The 19,846-nt window shown below is 44.2% G+C and overlaps 1 protein-coding gene across 3 annotated transcripts; it reads right to left on the bottom strand.

The window, feature by feature from the left end:
• Positions 1–6,919: 6,919 nt before the first annotated feature.
• zbtb44 (zinc finger and BTB domain containing 44) lies at positions 6,920–19,113 on the bottom strand. 3 transcript variants are annotated; one of them, XM_079271781.1, is made up of 6 exons: positions 18,905–19,113; positions 14,452–15,543; positions 13,522–13,606; positions 12,595–12,746; positions 10,858–11,158; positions 6,920–8,731 (listed from the first exon to the last, which is right to left on the bottom strand). In XM_079271781.1, the coding sequence occupies exons 2-6, from the start codon at positions 15,503–15,505 to the stop codon at positions 8,284–8,286; spliced, it is 2,040 nt and encodes a 679-aa protein (XP_079127907.1). In that variant the 5' UTR covers positions 15,506–15,543; positions 18,905–19,113; the 3' UTR covers positions 6,920–8,283. The 3 variants fall into 3 exon arrangements, with proteins under 3 accessions (XP_079127907.1, XP_079127906.1, XP_079127908.1); XM_079271780.1 differs by having other exon boundaries at positions 18,791–19,113; XM_079271782.1 differs by having other exon boundaries at positions 8,648–8,731; positions 11,075–11,158; positions 18,791–19,113.
• Between the last annotated feature and the right edge of the window lie 733 nt (positions 19,114–19,846).

Consider the following 19,846-nt stretch of genomic DNA (forward strand, 5'->3'; position numbering starts at 1 on the left):
ACTGGTAGTGAGTGACTGATTGGGGAAGTGAGAACAGGTGAGCAGGAGGTGAGCTGAGTGCAGGGCTAATGAGGGACAGCTGACATTAATCAGGGCAGACGTCTAAACTGGCAAGAAAACACACAAAGGTAGAAATAAAAGTGATGTGAAATAAAACAAGAAGCATTTAACTTGAATGATGAATGAATGTAACGAAGCAGCTGGGCAGATTATTCCCACATTAACTTCTGAATTATATTTACAAGCATTTTGCACACCTTACAGCAATTTGCACATTGAATTAAAACTTTTTATATTAGTATCATAGACTGCATAAGTGTGGACGTCGTCATCGTGATGTCACTCATTGGTTTGTGGACTGACGTTTTGAAGCCTCGAGTTCAGCGTTTTGGCCGTCGCCATTGTCACAAACCGGGCCGCACGGCCATGACAACAGACTGAGATGCACACAACCAAGCAAACAAACTTATTATTAACTGAAAGGCAACATAAGAGGCGAGCGGAAACCGTTTTAGCAATCAGTGAACAGGAAGTGAGCATATCTGGACTGAGGAGTGACATAGAGACGCCGTATACGTCTCTGGTAGAGACCTGTCAATCACTGTGTAGCCCCGCCCCTAAAGCATCCCCTGCTTTATGGTCTATACAACCAGAGGAGTCGCCCCCTGGTGGACACTAGCGAGAATGCAGCTTTAACACATGAAGCTTTGGCTTTATTTTTCAGAACCGAAAGTTGCCATCTGGTTCGTATATGTGTTTGACATTTGTGATTGCACCATTCTTTCAACATTTCTCCCCAAGGGATGGCCGATCCAGTGGCATCACAATAATGGGATGTAGAAAACAACGATTTTCCGTCATTAAAAAGCCATAAATGCGATGTGGAGCAACGGGAACAAGGTGTGAGCTGTTAGCTCCAGGCCCTTTCGGACAGCCCTCTCACATGTTTACCTCCTCTTCCTTCCTCCGTCCACGCGCTGCGGAGGACGTCACGTGATCCGAAGGAATTTACACTGGAATGAAGGCTGGCTGTTCCTCGTCTGGCTGAGACGAGGCTTTTCTTCCCACACTAGAGAGCAGATTCATTTCTGAGCCGTAGTGGAAAGAATCAGCGAATAAAAGGTCTAAGAAGCACGTTAGAAAACCGACATAATACGGGATGAAGTGATTCCCTCACTGCCTCTATCAGCAGGTATGTGGTACAGTGGAGCTGCTGGTGGACAGACATGAGCTGAGCTGTGGAAAAAAACAAGGGGAAGAAATCAGCGTGGTCAATATACTTTACTCCTGTCATCGCCGTCCCCCCGAATCCTGGAACAGAATGTATTCACTTTTGTTGCACAACATCAGCCACGAGAATGGGCCGGCAGGTCCACGGGGTCACTTCTTGAAAGGCGTTTGAATGTCCTGACTAGTATTTTTTTTTCGTGGGTACAAAAAGCAAAATGAATCTGGCAGGGATGTGATTTGTGGAATATTCCGTTGAATCCAACCCCTCCATTGATTGGGAATGTATGACACGTGTATTAGTCATGCAGTGTGTTTTATTTTTCCTGGCAGCGAGGCCTCACCGCAGCATTATCTCTCTCTCTCTCTCTCTCTCTCTCTCTCTCTCTCTCTCTCTCTCTCTCTCTCTCTCTCTCTCTCGCTCACAAACTGCTGTCTCCAGTTTTGTCCAAAAGTCCCCCTCCGGCCGTGCACGTCCAACCGATAAGCTTCGAAATGTAAACAAGTCATGAACACATCTGCAAACACATTTTTGGCTCTCCAGTAAAAGTTTACAAGGAACAAAATAAGAGCCCTAGAGTTACGCAACAGGGGGGGGGGGGGGTGTAATGGAGGCAATGCATGCAGAGGGTGAAGGGGTGAGTTCCATCAGAGTTCTCAAGGATGAACCTCTGTATTGGCCTTTATAATTAACAACTCGCTTGCAGCTGTTCTGAGATTTCTTCTATCAACAATACGGAACACTGCAAGGACGGCAAGGGCCTATAGGAATATATTTCTTTTATATATTTCATAAAAAAATTCTGTGCTCTTAATTTGACAACGGAGAAGTTTCTCTGATGAGTCGACAGTCCTACCAGAGGCCAAAATCAACAGAAATCTGGCTCTGTGAAATGGAACAGATCAGCTTCAGAGTCATCCAGCGATTTCTGTCCTCTTCACCAAGAGTTCCAGTCATACAATAAAAAACAGTTGGTCACGAAACACAGACTTAAAACCAGACCTGACATGTTAACAATGCTCTTTCAACTAAAGATCCCTTAATAGTCATTTTTGAGATAAATGCTGCTTTTAAAAAAGCAATATATTTGATCATATTTGGATTAATCGGTCAGAAGTGAGGAAACGTCTCCATTCATTCGGGAGATGCAATGACTTTAATGAGAGCTATGAGTGAGGAAAACTAACTAACTTACTCACAAAAGTCTGCTAGCTGCTAATTCATGCATCGTAAAACAGCAAATCACATGGTAGTGGCACGTAATGTGTTAAAATGACGCAACGGCACCACGAAGACAACGCCAAGTCAATTAGGATCCATTTTCCTGGTGGACACGTACTAAACGTATCCGTGTAGTAGATGCAACGAGCTAGTGACGCAGCATGAACATCGACAAAGACCTCGAACAACGGTGGAGAAGGAGGGTCAATGGGTCAAACAAACACAGGACTTTCAACCAGGAGACCAGTGTTCGTGTCCCAAAGCGTTGTTGAGTTATTATGAAGTTGCATTTGTGACGTTTCAACTAAACCTGACTGAGTGATTTTGTTGCTTACACCTAAGTTGAACTACTTATTTAAAGCCCAACCATGTTTTGACTGAATCTAAGTCTAAGTTTTGTTGCCAGGGTACATTGTTGTCAATATGCCGACACGTCACTTCAACACATTACTCGACGCTGCAGAGATTGTGGTCATTTCAGATATTTCGGTGCGATCAAGTTGAAAATACCGTAGACTTTCAGGATGTGCCTCGTCTTGGAGCTGCTTTGGGGAAACCTAATTTATTGTAGATTAAAGCCAGGCCTCCGGTTCAACCGAGTGAAGTCAAAGCTTCAAGTGTTAAAGCTGCATTCTCTCTAGTGTCCACCAGGGGGCGACTCCTCTGGTTGTATAGAAGTCTATGAGGAAATGACTCTACTTCTCTCTTGATTTATTACCTCAGTAAACATTGTAAACATATTGTAAGTTAATGTTGATTGCAGGTCTAAGACAAGATGGGAAGAGTTGCTCTCCTGCATCAAAGTTGAGCCTCGTGTTATGGCAGGTCTTGAAATAGACAAATCCATTATTCTGTGTCGCTTAGCACAAAAACAATGCTAATGGGAAGTCAAATAGGATCCTTTTTCATGGTGGACACACAAATTTCTTCACAAGTCTTCACTAGAATCTTACTGTATCAAATAATTCAGACTCGTCCTGACTTCTTTCATGCGCCGGTGTTTTAAATAGTTCAGATATCGCTACGCTGCATGTCTGAACTACAACATGCATGCTTGGGAAGGACCTTTTTTAAAGGTGATTGTGTAACATCTCTTTTGATTTATAAATGTTGATCCCATCAATGCAGCCTGTTCTTGACAGCCTTCTCTGTTCTAAACACATTCCATATGAACTCCTCAGCCACACAGGCACTGATGCCGTCTCTGTTTATGGAGACAATGACTCTGGAGTTTTTTTTGTTTTGTTATATATGAAAGAGAAACACAGGAGTTCGCTCTGGCAGCCGAGTGTCATCAAATCAGACGAAGAACTCAAATTCCACCAACAGAAATGCAGATGAAGAAGAAACAGATGGATGGCTCGAGGTTGTTCACTGTTGAAAGTACAGGATTAGTGGTAAACATATTTTTTACGTTTTGCCGTCGATGCCTTTGTTTTCCTAGAAAGACAGCGGTGCTGACCTACATAATGGCATCCGATGCTGTGGGCTGATAAACCTGCTGTTCCTTATAGTTCTGAAGTTAAAATTTTACTGGGAACGCCAAGTTACAAGAATAGATCGGAGCCACACTGAGCATCTGTGCATCTCTGAAACACTGGTACGTCTCCATTGGTGGACTGTAGGTCTTTCAACGGACATTCTAAATCCAAAAATGAATTCCAAATGTAAAATAACAAATATTGAAATATATGAATTGTGAAAAAAGGCAGCGCTACCGAATCTGTCTGCCTTGCGCACATTGAATAGAGAGGGGAAGTCCCTCCTCTTCCGGTATATTTTGGGAAAAATGTGAACCGGAGCAATGTACAATGTACGTCACCAACATGGTCGTTCGCTTGGCTTGCTAGCTAGCTAACTTAGCTATGTTCCAAATGTAACGTTGTCTTTACCCGATGTGTTTTATCTGACATGAATGTTAAATACTGACCTGGCAACATAACTCCTCACAGGGCCAGTGAAGACGACAATGTTAACAATTTGAACGATGAAGTTCATTCCCCATTTAACAGTATACTTCACGTAATAATCACGCTCAAAGGCCCGCTAGCCTTCAGCCGAGCTAACGGTAACGGTGTTGTCTGATTGACGTCTGAAACACAACACAACGTATGTTTCTGTTTCTCCGTCAGCAGTCGACGAGTTAGTATTTATGTAACTAAATGTGTTTTACAACACGTACAATGTATTAACATGTGTATATATATATATATATATATATATACATATACAACAATTAACAATGTTAAGGTATGTGTTACCAAAAAAGATTGTTCAGTGAACTCAAAAAAAACGAATTCAGACAAGTGTTTAGACGTATTTCGACATAGGTTTTTCTTTTTTATTTACATTTCATACTTTTTTTTTAATAACAGGACTGCAAAGCCAGAACACTAGCAAACAACCATGAGCTCTAAAATACAGAGTGGTCTTGTCAGTTTTTAAACAGCCAACTGTGGAATATGATCCAGTTAAAACACTCAACACCACAAACGTCACTTCTCCCGATACAATGTGCAGGTTGCATTACTATCGGGGATGTTTTGCACAGTTTCTCCAAACTACAGTTTAAATACAGTATCAAAGACACAAAATACAACATCTGTCTCAAAGCAGGTTGTAATCAAGTAGCCTACAGTATAAAGAATATGCAACATAGTATGAGTGTATATATACTGTATATATATATATATATATATACACACACACTGCAGACAGTCACAAAGTGAAGACTACTAAGGCCCCCGTACTCCCACACGAAGCTGTTCTATTCACATTTAACAAGAATATCCAAAGATGCCATGAAACAGCAACCATAATGCAAAAAAGTCACCAAAAAAAAAAAAAAAAAAAAAAAAATATATATATATATATATATGTATGTATGTATGTATTCCGTTATGAAGAGCTACCATGTGTTTTATCTTGTATTTTCCTTTCTTTTAAATAAAGCAGAAGGACTGGAACACATATACAACATCAAGTGTACATTGAGAAGGCATGTCCTGTATATAATCAGAGATTAGAAAAGAAACAAAAAACATTGCACATTGATAGAAAAAGAAGGGATAAATGTACAGACAGAAGAGGGCATGCTGAACATACGCTGGATGAAGAACCGTCGACTAATAAGGCCGTGACAGAAGCAACTGAAGACATGCTCTCTCACTTCACACGCGATGAGAAGATGCAGCTCCAGAGACAAACCGCCGTTTGATATCCGAGCTTTGTTCCTCGTTTCACAGATCAAACGGGGTCCTCGCCTCTTTCATTCACCTTCACTCACATTTAAACTCAATTATACATTGTTGTTTTTAATATATATATATATGTATATATATGTATAATTCACCATTCCAAAGACTAAATGAAATCTTTTTAAAAAACGACACCTGTCCATTTATTGCACAACCATCGGGTCACAAAAATATTTTGGGCACTTTTGCGTTTTTCAACAATACAGCAGCATATTTCATTATAAAAGAGTTGTTTGGATACAGACAACACGACATGATGACAAGCAATCACGTATAAATGGAGAATAGAAAACTTCCTTTCATTTGTTTTTTCATCTTGATATTGTGCAAACTAGAGTGTATAGGTCCGTTTACTAAGGCTAGCCTCTTCAATGCACAACATCGTGTCCTGTGTGTGTGTTTTTGTTTTTCAGGGTGAAGACAGCAGCACCCCCTTTCTGCTAAATAGCATGGAGCACTTAAAGAACGATTATCTCTCTTTTATTATGTGCGATTACTGATTGCCATGGCAAATCCCTAATGAGATAGAGAACATTTGGTCCTGTACCATTTCTACCCGGATACAAAATAAATGAAAAAAAGGGCAAAACCTTTGACTCGGGGTGACCTTTGACTCGGGGTGACTCAAGCTGCTGCTAAGACAGCGCTCAGTGACTTTCATTGATCGGGGGAATATTGAGGCCGTCATCACAGCGTGATATTCATCTTTACATTTACAATCAACCCTGTATGTGAGGTCTTACATCCTGCTGTGATGATCCTTAATGGCGGCTGTTTGGACTACTTTTAAAGTGTGTGTGTGTGTGTGGGGGGGGGCGACAGGAAGCGAACGATAAACAACACGCCCAGTCACAGTCAGTAGCATTCAACTCATGGGTTATTACCACGGGTGTCATTAACTCCTTGGAAATACAGGCACAACTATGTCCCAACTACACCGTCACAGCCGTCACAGGAGCCGGAGGTCTGCACTGAAACAAAGACCAACGAAGGAAATGAAACGAGTGACTTCTAAAAGCCCGAACTGAGCTCAATCAGTTCAAATGATAAGCTCTCTTCTTTACACAATATATATATATATATATATTCATCATTTATAATGATTCAACTCACAGTATTTTGCATTCGCTCGTCAGCGTGCTCCTGTTGCTTAGCAACGTTATCACACGCACCCCCCCCCCCCCCCCCCAAAAACAACAGCCCCCACCTGTAAACTGGCCATCACAGACAGCATTCATCATCTGTTTGCATCACTTCCTGCTTCCTCTGGTCTGCAGACATTGTTACTTTTTATTTTAATTAAATTTTACTCGTGGACTTTTACACAATGTGTTTTTTTTTTCTCCCTTTGTGACAAATTACGTAAATCAAACAGAATACCGCCGGTCGATCCAGCAGTATTCTACACGTGTAACTTAATATTCTTGGTTTACGTTTTCAAAAAAGACAATCGTTCTCTCAGAATATCAGCGATGAAGCAAGAACTCCATTTAAATATTCAGAACACAAGCTGCCTCCAATGCAGAAACCATGTGATAAGCGCTGCTACATTATCGTGTCTTAGGAGCACATTCGTGAATTTAACCGCAGTCGTGAGAAAACCTTGTTACTCCAAATTTTTTACATTTTTGGTAATTTTTTTTACATTTTCTTTTATTGTCATTTACTTGTTGGACTTTGAAACAAAAGCTTAAAATAAACTAAATTAGCCGTTTTGGAGACGCAAGGTTTCATTTCACAACAGCGTTCACCATAAAAATTTAAAAAGGCGAGAAAAAAATGATATACTGCACAAACATCTTCAAGGGAATACTCTCAATATAATTTCAAGTTCTTTTTTAAACACTTAAAAAATGAAATGTACTGTGTTCATATAGATTAAAAGAAAAATAAAAGCACATACACACACCTGACATGTCATACTGTCACAACACCCAACATACACAGCATTCAAATAGTAAAACTACAGTACGAGCTATTGCAATCGAGATAATATTGACACTGAACAGGTTGCCTACAGCGACGGCACTGAAGGAGTAACAGTCTCAAACAAACAAGCTGCATCACTACAAATGAAATACTACGGACTTCTTTCTTCTTCTTTCTTTCTTCAGCTCAGTTTGCAAAGACTTGATTTGTCGCCGTCGGCAAAGTCAAGAGGTCTTCGTTAAAACGGGAACTCTTCAGGCACTTTCCAGAAGCAGGGCGAGGCTCTTCAGATTCAACGGACCTCAGGTCGGCAAAAGACAGTAAAACGACTTTAGCTAGTGCTGCATTCACGTCACATGGGAAACAAGAGAAACACAAAGAACTTCCTAATACTTGATTCTTCAAGAATTCTGCTCACAAGTTTGAGGGGGAAATCATTTCAGAAGATAAAATGATCATTTTACTTTTTGCTGGATTTGGTTTTAGAACGTGAAACGTAAATAAGTGCATCATCATCGTGGCGGCGTCTTCGAGAGGAGCTTTGCTTCCGAACGTGTCCCAACTCGTCCCTTTTTATAGCCGCCAAGCGGATATTCCCCGAATGACATGACTGCAGAATGAGACGCGGGGCCAAGTAGAAGGCTTGGATCACTCGATGGTGATGGAAGCCAGCTCCTTGGTCTGGGCACCATGCTGCTGCTGCTGCTGCTGCTGCTGCTGCTGCTCTTCAAACACCTCCGGGGAACTGCCTCCCACGCCGCCATCGCCGTCGTCCATCTTGGTCTCCCCCGTCGCGGCGGCCGTCTGGTCGCCGTCCATCTTGAGGGAGGCTGGGGCTTCCAGGGGGTCCAGCAGGGGCTCGGGCGAGAGGAAGCCGGGGGAACTTTCGCAGTTCTGGGTGGAGGAGGAGACCTGGGAGATGACGGGCATCTGGACGGAGCAGGAGGAGGATGACGAGGCGGCGGCGGCGTTGACGGCGGCGGAGGTGCTGCCCGGGTAGACCGGGTGGTGCTCCTCCTCCTCTAACTCATACTGGACCCCCAGCGCCTCCTCCTCCTCCTGGACCTGGCTCAGGTAGTCGGGCACGAGGAAATCACTGCGGAGACGAAGGAGAACCGGAGGAGTTCAACGGCCTTTCATCTGCTACTTTGACACTTTTTACATTCAATGTGATATCAGCGATTTTCCCACAAAGATACAAGATATACACGTTGCATCCTGAACAAGTTGTTATACACAAAGAGCTCTGATAAAAAAATACATTCAAAGTGTGACGTTCTTTGTCTTTCAGGAATATTTGCCTCCAAACAGGAAGTGATGTCGTTGACCTTAAAACCACCAGAACAGACCAACAAAATGTTCACATCAATGAGAAGTCTCAGCCTGACGACATGACGCCACTCTGGGATTTATTGTTGAGTCGATCAACAGGAATGTGTCTGCAGATATTCTCACAATCGTTTCTGTTCGGGACAATTTAAAGGCCAATAACTGATCAGATCCAAAGGTTTGGAACAAACTCATCACGAATAAGACCAGAACCTTCTGTTGGGACTTTAGGAAGAAATGAGTTTCAAATTGTTGCTTTTAATGAAGTAATTACATTTCTCATACTTGTTTTAAGGGTTTTTATACATTTGAATTTTTTTACTAATATTATCAGATTCTTTACTTTATTATTGTATCTTGAGCACAGTTCTTCTGTGATCATTGAAGTGTAATTAGCGTGTTATAGTGGATGTTTCTACTATATGTGGTGATAATAACAATACCCAGTTCATGAGACAATAGCCTTCATATTCCTGTCAGAGGCGCTCTAGTGCGAGTGTCACACGGTGGTGAACTAGATTCATCCTGCAGCTTAACGAGCACTTCGATCAAAGGGAATGAAGAGCTCAGGACCCAAGATAAACAGTTGAAGTGGAGTGAAGTCTGCAGCGCAGACGACAGCCGAATGTGAAGAATACGTAGTCAACACATCTCTGTATGTGAAGGCGGAGGACGGGAGTTAAGAGGCTCGACTGGACTTCGCCAGACAATATTTTCCACCGTTATGATCTCAGGCGAAGACTTTTCTACTCTAAACTTTCTAAGGAGTCAATGGAGCGTTTGAGTCCCGCCGACCTGTGAGGCCTTGAGGTGATTAAGAAGTGGAAAAGTCTGGGGAATAAAAAACAACACTTTACGAAGACACCGTGTTCTGACTTTCACGAGGCTTCTGTGGGCCGAGCTGCTGGTCAAACGACACTCGCAGAGAAACAAAGTGATGCAAGTGTGCTCGATCCTCTCAAGTATAAAGTGAGTTTCAGAACACTGTACTGTGATCTATTATTGGGATTCAACTCACTGAATAGAAACTGCTTGATCTCTTCGTCACCACTTCACAATCCAAGAAAGACTTGAGGTGTTTGCCGTCTCCGGTTCAAGAGTTGGAGAAGATTGATATCACTCATGTCTGTATGGTGAATACGACGCTAGTTAGCTTAGCATAAAGACTGGTAAACGGGTAACTAGCTCGCCTAGCTTCGTCCGAAGGTGACAAAATATGCCCACCAGCATCTTTAAAGCTCACGAATTAACACGAATCTCGTTCGTACAAAAACATTTTTGGGGCGTCAAAGTCGGAAGGCGCGCTAAAAATAAATAGTTTATGTGTTATCTTTGTTTTGACTTTTTTTTGTTATGTCAGTGAGGTTTCCTGCTAAATTACCGCAACTTTACCATCAACCTGGCAACCGGTCTCAGCTGAGAAACAGTCCGGCCCATAACCCCCCCCCCCCCCCGGTTTACACCGCTGCTGACGGATTTGACAAACCGGACACAACGTATAAATCAGTGATCCGCTTCAGAGGAGCTCGTAGGCACTTTGTTCTGGCCCCACCCTCCGTTTCCAGACTTAATGCTAAGCTAAGCTAAGCGACTAGCTCCCGCTACATAGTCACATCACAGATCTGAGAGTGGTGTCAGTCGTCTCATCTAACTCTTGGGATAAAAGAGTCAAACTTTCCCTTTAGGTTAGATAAAAGCTCCCCAATGAACACAGTGACATACTGCAGGTACACTTGATCTGTGCATTCAAATCACCTCAAAAACAATTCTACACAATTAATGTCAGAAAAGAAATGAACCACAGGTATTAGAATCTGAGCTGAAGATATTCTCTGATTCTGAGTGAGTGATGGGGTGGGGGTGGGGGGGTGTCAGCGCCCTCGGACTCCTCACCTGCTCTGGAAGTAGTTTGCTAGTTCGGACGCCTCGTGGTTCAGACTCCTCAGGTGTACAATTAAATTGCCAGAGTTGGTGAACATGGCCCCGCACGTTTTGCACTCGTAAATCCGCGGCTTGCGGATTATGTGTCGGGAGACCCTCATGTGGTGCTTATATTCACCGAAGGACGTGAATGTGGCGCTACAAATCTGGCACCGGAAACAGCGTTTACCTTCGTGCTTCAGCCGATGCATCTTTAGGGAGTAGGCCCGTGTGAACTTTTTCCCACAGCGGTCACACTGGAAAGGCTTAATGCCTGAGGGAGGAGGAGAAGAAACACAACGGTGAGCTGTGAGTTCATCACATGTCATATGACAGAATAAACTCATCAACATCTGAAGAGGAGGCGTGGCCTATTGGACCAAACACCACCAAACTGCCCCAGAGAAGAGAGCCCACATTGAAGCTAAGCTAACCCAGCTAGCACCTGAGGCTACTCAACTACCCAGCATGCATCCTGGCTGTCTGATGTTTGGTCTCAGAAACATACGATGGATGAAAGCAGCGGGAGGTCGGTGACTGTTGAGCCCACATCTTCACAGAGACATGGATCCATAGTGGAGGTGGACTCTGGTTGGGACCAGAGGAGGTGGACTCTGTTTGGACCAGAGGAGGTGGACTCTGTTTGGACCAGAGGAGGTGGACTCTGTTTGGACCAGAGGAGGTGGACTCTGTTTGGGACCAGAGGAGGTGGACTCTGTTTGGGACCAGAGGAGGTAGACTCTGTTTGGACCAGAGGAGGTGGACTCTGCTTGGGACCAGAGGAGGTGGACTCTGTTTGGACCAGAGGAGGAGGACTCTGGTTGGGACCAGAAGAGGAGGACTCTGCTTGGGACCAGAGGAGGAGGACTCTGGTTGGGACCAGAGGAGGTGGACTCTGGTTGGGACCAGAGGAGGTGGACTCTGCTTGGGACCAGAGGAGGAGGACTGTGGTTGGGACCAGAGGAGGAGGACTCTGGTTGGAACCAGAGGAGGTGGACTGTGGTGGGACCAGAGGAGGAGGACTCTGGTTGGAACCAGAGGAGGAGGACTCTGGTTGGAACCAGAGGAGGTGGACTGTGGTTGGGACCAGAGGAGGAGGACTCTGGTTGGGACCAGAGGAGGTGGACTGTGGTTGGGACCAGAGGAGGTGGACTGTGGTGGGACCAGAGGAGGAGGACTCTGGTTGGAACCAGAGGAGGAGGACTCTGGTTGGAACCAGAGGAGGTGGACTGTGGTGGGACCAGAGGAGGTGGACTGTGGTGGGACCAGAGGAGGAGGACTCTGGTTGGGACCAGAGGAGGTGGACTGTGGTTGGGACCAGAGGAGGTGGACTGTGGTGGGACCAGAGGAGGAGGACTCTGGTTGGAACCAGAGGAGGAGGACTCTGGTTGGAACCAGAGGAGGTGGACTGTGGTGGGACCAGAGGAGGAGGACTCTGGTTGGGACCAGAGGAGGAGGACTCTGGTTGGAACCAGAGGAGGTGGACTCTGTTTGGACCAGAGGAGGTGGACTGTGGTGGGACCAGAGGAGGAGGACTCTGGTTGGGACCAGAGGAGGTGGACTGTGGTGGGACCAGAGGAGGTGGACTGTGGTGGGACCAGAGGAGGTGGACTCTTACTACCTTTAGTGTTTCTGACTTAAAACTAAGAGACGTAAGAGATGTTACATTTCCAAAAGTATCCCGAGATCAATACTTCCCGTCTCACGTACCGGAGTGAATGAGCATGTGCTGCTTCAGGTTTTGGATGCGCGTGAATCTGACTCCGCAGGTCGGGCACTGGAAGGGCCGGTCGGGGCCGTTGGTTCCGGGCCGGGCTGAGGGGCTGATGTAGAGGTGGTACGGATACTGAATACCTTCTAGCCTGAAACACACAGAGGAAATTACTAAATAATAATAATTTACTAAATTAGCATCATGCTGTTTTGAAGAAGACTTGAAACTAGAGACTGAGACATAAACTCATGTTTACAATGTTTACTGAGGTAATAAATCAAGAGAGAAGTAGAGTCATTTCCTCATAGACTTCTATACAACCAGAGGAGTCGCCCCCTGGTGGACACTAGAGAGAATGCAGCTTTAACACATGAAGCTTTGACTTCACTCTTCAGAACCGGAGGTTGCCTCATGACTACGTCTACGATCCACAAACGTTGAAATAGTTTCAAATGACCAAAGTCTCATTTGATTGGATGATTATTTTGTCAGCGCCCTTGAGTGCAGGACCAACTTTAAAAACAATCTACTTTGACATTAAAATAACAGATTCATCTGCTTGACACCAGAGACTCCTTGAATTGAATATCTTGTGACTTTTTAAGCTCAAAAAGGATCCAACTGTAATCTACATGAAACTGGTAAATGTAAAATCAATGCTGTTACATGTTGTAGAACATGTGTTGCTCTAACAGTGATATGCGTCAGATTGATTGACGTTCATAGATTTCCAGTCATGTTAGTGTCTGGAGGCTTTTACAATACACACAGCCGTCATCCCCCGTGACATCACTTCATGACATCATGACGCCTGCATTCATGATCCACACAGGAGCGGCTCAGACATCCGGCTGTGAGGTTTGTCTATCTGTTCTCTACTGCTCGTGACTTGCCTTGCTGCAAGTCGGAACAAATCACGATACCTTTCGTCATCCTCGCCGTGTCCTTCGGTGTTCGAGGCGCTCTGCATCGACGGCAAGCCCTCCGACACGCCCTCATCCATCGACCCTGAGAGGAGGAGGACGCTCGTTACTCGTGTGGCAGCTGAACACCTGACTGCAGAACGCAGCCTGAGAGCAGGTCGGACTGTGGGCTTTGAGGGTTAATCCCATATTTAGAGATTGATGCCGCTACATTCCTCTTCACTGTCTGATAGTCGACAGTTTAGGAAAAAAACCTGCAAGTGTTTCCATTTTCTTTTTATTCATAGCAGGACAGAAACGGCTTTTTCAAACAGCATTCGGGCCGCCAGACAATAAAACTTTCCACTGAGAACAAATGAAGCTCTTGTGGGAGGAAAGGCCGCTCGTTTACATGAAACAAATATTCCACTTATTCTGAAGAAGACAATATTCTCAGTAAGCTGTTTACACGTTAATATTCCTGTTCACATGCAGCCGTTCATACTCTGGTTACAGTAACCGGCGGAGGACTCGTTGGACCTCCTTCAGTCCTTCAAGCAGCTTCTCTAAAAGACATCTGTTCATATAAACCTGTTGGTGTCCAAGTCCTTCATGATGTTTCTCCTTCTGCTCTTCTGACATCATCTCTACTGACTTAGTGTTCAACGCACAGAGAGACTCTGGTAGTGAAGGAGCTGTACACATGTGTAGAGTATATATATATATATATATATATATATATATATATACACACACACACTGTATACTAACCCTTCTCTAGCTGTTACAAACGACAGCAGCTCGGAAGTGTTTTCCACCAATGAACGATCGTTAATCTCTACGCAGGAAACACGTTGCTTGCTAAGCTACGATTGGACAACCTTCAGGGTCGGTGTTCAGTGGTCAACTCTAAATGCTGTGACAGATTTAGGAAAGCAGAAGAGCCCTCACCTATGGAGGAGGACTGTGGGCTGATGAGGAGCTCCTCGTGGACCTGTTCGCTCCCCGGCACCGTCTGCTGGTCACTCAGCGAGCTCTGGGAGGCGCTGACCGGCTGCGAGGACGCCTCCTGGACCTCCTCGTCGCTGAGCCGCTCCACCTTCACCCTCACGTCCTCTGCCGGCACCGGCGACGACATCGCCTTGGAGCTCTCGCACGTCAGGAAGTCGCTGAGCCGCCGGCCGACCGCCACCTCCGAGGTCCCCGCGGCGCCCTGCTCCAAACAGCGGGGGCTCTCCGGGAGCTTCGATTTGTCCGAGTGGAACCTCCGGTCGATACCGAACGGGAACGTCCACGGGAAGGCCAGGGAGGACTCCACGGGCTGGGCCGTTCCGTCCGAGAACGACGGGGACGGGTTGGGGATCTGAGGGGAGGTGATGACCATCTGCGTCGTGCATTTGAGCGGACTCTCGGGCGACGCCATCGTCGCGAAGTTTTTGCGTTTCCGTCGCGATTCGCGGCATATCGGGACGTTCCTCTCCATCACGCTGCAGTCGGACGACACCGGCGACACGCTGCCGTCCAGCGGCGTCAGGGCACAGTTTGACGAGGCGCTCTCCGGCGCCGATTCGTGCGGCTTGTCTGCCGCGATGTTGTTGTTGCTGCTGCCCGGGCTCCACAAGATACTCGACTTCATGAACTCCGAACACGTGCTGGCGACGGCAAACATCTGCATGTAGCTCGCGGCCGCCAGGACGTCGATGATGTTCTCCGTGCTGATGGAGAGGGTGGAGGTGTAGGCGTATTCCAACAGAGGGGCGAAGCCGCTGACGGTCACGTGATGGAGGTCCAGCACAAACTTGTCCTCCTCCTCGGGCCGGCCCACCAGCTTGGAGCGAAAGAACTCGCTGCAGCAGGCCAGGACCACTTTGTGGGCCAGGAAGAGCTTGTCCTGGACCCGGATGGTGACGTCGCAGAGGTGGCCCTGGTTGCGTAAAGCGTTGAGCTTCTCCAGCATCTCCTGGCTGTGGGAGGTCGAGCTGTGGGTGAAGGTTTTGACCCCCATGTTGGAGTCAGTTTAGGACTGTCTTCAGGAAAGGCCTCCTGCAGAGAGATGGAGAGGAAAAAACATTCAGTTTACAAAAGATAAACTCCATGAACTGTTTTCATTAACTGTAGCGCCAAATATCCATATTTTTGTTCGGGTTTCTTGTTCTGTGTGTCAAACAGTGACTGTAAATAAGAAGTGGACGTAGTCATCGTGACGTCACTCGTTGGTTTGTGGACTGATGAGTTCGTCGATTTGGCCGTCGCCATCTTGGCTTTTTGCAACCAATAAATGAAAGTTACCATATTTGGACTGATCTAAATGGACCATAATGTACTCAATGAACATCATGCTGTATTGAAGAAGACTTGAAACTAGAGATTGAGACATAAACTCATGTTTACAATGTTTACTGAGGGAATAAATCAAGAGAGAAGTAGAGTCATTTTCTATAGACTTCTATACAACCAGAGGAGTCGCCCCCTGGTGGACACTAGAGAGAATGCAGCTTTAACACACGAAGCATCGACTTCACTCTTCAGAACCGGAGGTTGCCTCATGACTACGTCTACGATCCACAAACGTTGAAATAGTTTCAAATGACCAAAGTCTCATTTGATTGGATGATTATTTTGTCAGCGCCCTTGAGTGCAGGACCAACTTTAAAAACAATCTACTTTGACAATAAAATAACAGATTCATCTGCTTGACACCAGAGACTCCTTGAATTGAAATAATATCTTGTGACTTTTTAAGCTCAAAAAGGATCCAACTGTAATCTACATGAAACTGGTAAATGTAAAATCAATGCTGTTACATGTTGTAGAACATGTGTTGCTCTAACAGTGATATGCGTCAGATTGATTGACGTATATCACGATACCTTTCGTCATCCTCGCCGTGCCCCCTGGTGGTCACTAGAGAGAATGCAGGTTGAACACTTGAAGCTTTGGCTTCACTTGTCAGAACCGGAGGTTGCCGCCTGGTGTCAGTTACTTTACGTCATTATAGTTTGCATATAGCACGAATGTCTTTGTATAACGAACACCTCACTAAAATAAACTCAGCCGTGGAAGTAAAAGAATCGGGTGTGAAATGTCACAGTGGACCCTCACTGAACCGTTAGAAATCAATAAGTACAAAGACAAAAGGAGATGTCATAAAAAACCAGGCAAGTGCATTGTGGGAGACTGGGTTTAGGTAGAGGAAACCGCTGAGGTCCTCTCAGAGAGGAAGGCGAGGTAAGAGGGGGGGTGATAGGGAGCACGGGGACAAAATGCCAAGTTACGTAACAATCACAGCAGATGCGCAGCGATGCGAGCCAGACCCATGTGGAGGCCAGTGCACTACAGGATGCTCAGCAGCTGTCTGCGAGACATGTGGATCCTCTGAGGCATGAGATTTTCCATCAAACAAAAGCTCAAGTGAAGGGGGCTCTCGCAGGGAGAGCAGAGCGCTGCTCCCCTTCACCCGCACAGACACAAAGCACAGGGAAATACTCCCGTCGACGCTGGCCCAGTGAAGGCAACGCGAGGTGCACAGCTGGGCTGCAGAGGTGCAACAGGAGAGATCCTGGTCCGGACCAGCAAACAGGGACGGGAGTCGAGAGATTAAAGTTCACCGTGTGAAAACAAAATGTACGGCTTTATCTTTTCCGCGAATTAGTGTCTAGAACTTGGTCAAATGCCTCGTTGAAGATAAACCTTGAAGGACATGTGGTGGCTCGAATAAGATAAGATAACATTTAATTGAATCCCACAGCGGGGAAATGTGCAGCAAAGTGGAGAGTCCTACAAGAGACATCAGTCGGGAACAAAACATGTACAATAAATAATCAAACCGTAAAAAAATACAATTTAATCAGACTGAGCTGTTGGATACACATTATAGCACATATATTATATAGTATTTATATTGCTTATATACAATAAATATATAGAACTATAGTGGTTATAGAGCCATACATGAATGAATCGACTATTTTAATGACATCAAGAAAAATAAGAACCTTATTGTGTAGCTTCTCAAACGTGAGGATCTGTTGATTTAGTTTGTCTTCTATGATTTAGACTAAATAAGCTTATTAACTCGTTAATATTTATACATATATTTATATACTTACGGATCAACATATTGATCAATGACTACGTGACTTAAGAGTCAGCAAGAACAGAAACAAACTACTCAAACACAAAACAATAAAAGAAGAACACTCATGATGGCGATGGGGGGAAAAGGAGGCGTGGCCTTCCGCCTCTCGCTACTTTTACTATGTTTACATCACGTAAACAAGTCAGCACGAGCTGACAACAGAGGCTCACAACGAGCAGAGAGGCCGTGTGTGTTTAAGACATGGAGGGCAACAGTCTGGTGTAAAGAACACGCTGAACGGACGAATGTCTGCAACAACAATCACAGTTTGGCGAACACTAGCTTTAACAAGCTGGCCTGTCAAGTCTCCCGCGAGGAGATGAGAAGCACATCCGAATTGAACTGTCAAAATAAAAGAGCGGGGGAAATCCACAATAACTAAACTATAACTAAAAATATGATATATGTTGACAGAATAGTTGTTGTATTCGCCATAAATTTGAGCGGTATCCAAAATTTTAATTCGACTTATAATTATCTGCCACTCTGACTGGTTTTGTTCTCATTATTGTTCTAATTATTCGGGGGAGTATATACTCTCTTTTCCACTTTAGTGACACGTAAATGTACACCGTGCAACACAACAATGATTCTGTCTCTATATATCATATTTTAGTTATTGTGGATTTATTTACTTTTTTACTTATTTAATATTGTTTACTTTTCATTATTATTACTGTTTTATTATTATTACTTATATTATATTCTTTACTGTTTTATTATTATTGTTTTATGATTGTTACTTATTTATAATACTTGTTATGAACTTGTTTTTTTACTACGTATCTTGTTTGCACGATACTATATTCTAGTGTACTCCTGTAAATAAAGGATTATCTTATCTTATGTAACCACTACTATACAAACAACTAAAAATGACAATAAATAAAGTCAAAAAAAATATTCAATAAAATACCCCCTTTTATTTTGAAGCCGAATTAGCCACATTTCCGGTTTGGCCGCGGATAACCCTGGAAACGTCGACGCAACTGCTAAAAAAAACAGCCGTTAGCTACCAAGCTAGCACTGGCAGACACAACAACACGAGCACTAACAGTTGGTGATGAAGTTTCCTTTCATCGATACTTGCACAACTAGGTAGCCGTATTACACGTCCACGGTAACGGTTATCTAACGAAGGAGGGGCTTTACCTTCTGGAGATGAAGCCCGTGATGTCGACAGGGCCTCTGGATGCGAACAGCTCAGCTGACACTCACATACACACACACACACACTCACTCACACACACACACACACTCACTCACAAAAAGCAGCGATGTGCGATTTGCGCCCCTGCCGCTTTCTGCTCCGATCGCTCACATTCCTCGCGCTTCTCAGGCAGTTTGTCCGCCTGCGAAAGCCGCCCAAACATCACAACAGGTGGAAGTTCAACGTTTTTGCTTTTTTTTCCCGAGGTGCTTTGTTTTTTCATTCCTTTGTGCTTCCCCCCGCTGTCCCCCTTCTTTTTTTTCTCTTTTTTTTTCCTGCGCTGTATTTGTATCTCCCACAATGCAACGCGAATCTCTCTCACGGTGCTGTACAGTAAGAAACAGGAAGTGTCACATACAGTAACATGTAACGAGCACTTCTCAGGAGTTCCCGCTGTTTGTATTCATTCACATTAATCTGATCATAACATTTATACACCTTTCTTTTCTTCATATTAACATTTAAAGAATTCTCATACACTTCATATTTTTTGTTCTTCTATTTAATCTGTTTCTATTTTAGTTGATTGTTTGACTTTATTTATTTACCTTACTTTTGTTACTGTTGTGCTCTATTTTACGATGGTGTCAGTATTATCGCTTCACACTTGATGATTGTTATTGTATTGTTATATATGTTTATAGTTTTATTTTATTGCTTTTTCTTCTGTTGCAATCTTAGTGAAATTCTGGCACAATAACTTCCTTCGGGATGAATAAAGTTGTATCTTATCTCATATTATCATACACTTTAACATATTCTGTATGTTGGAAAATATAAATTACATCTACCTCACTTCTTTGACACACTTGAACATGGAATTTGTTTTTCAAATTTTCTTTTAACTTATTGTGTATTGTGTTAACCTTTATCTTGTGTTATATTTATTTTCTTGTTTCTCATTTATTGTGTTTAATGTCAGACATCGAATGCCTTTCTCCATCTTCATTAAACTTGATAGACGGTGAAAACACTCGGGACAGCGATATGAATTGATT

The sequence above is a fragment of the Melanostigma gelatinosum genome, assembly GCF_949748355.1.
Source record: "Melanostigma gelatinosum genome assembly, chromosome: 7".
Lineage (NCBI taxonomy): Eukaryota > Metazoa > Chordata > Actinopteri > Perciformes > Zoarcidae > Melanostigma > Melanostigma gelatinosum.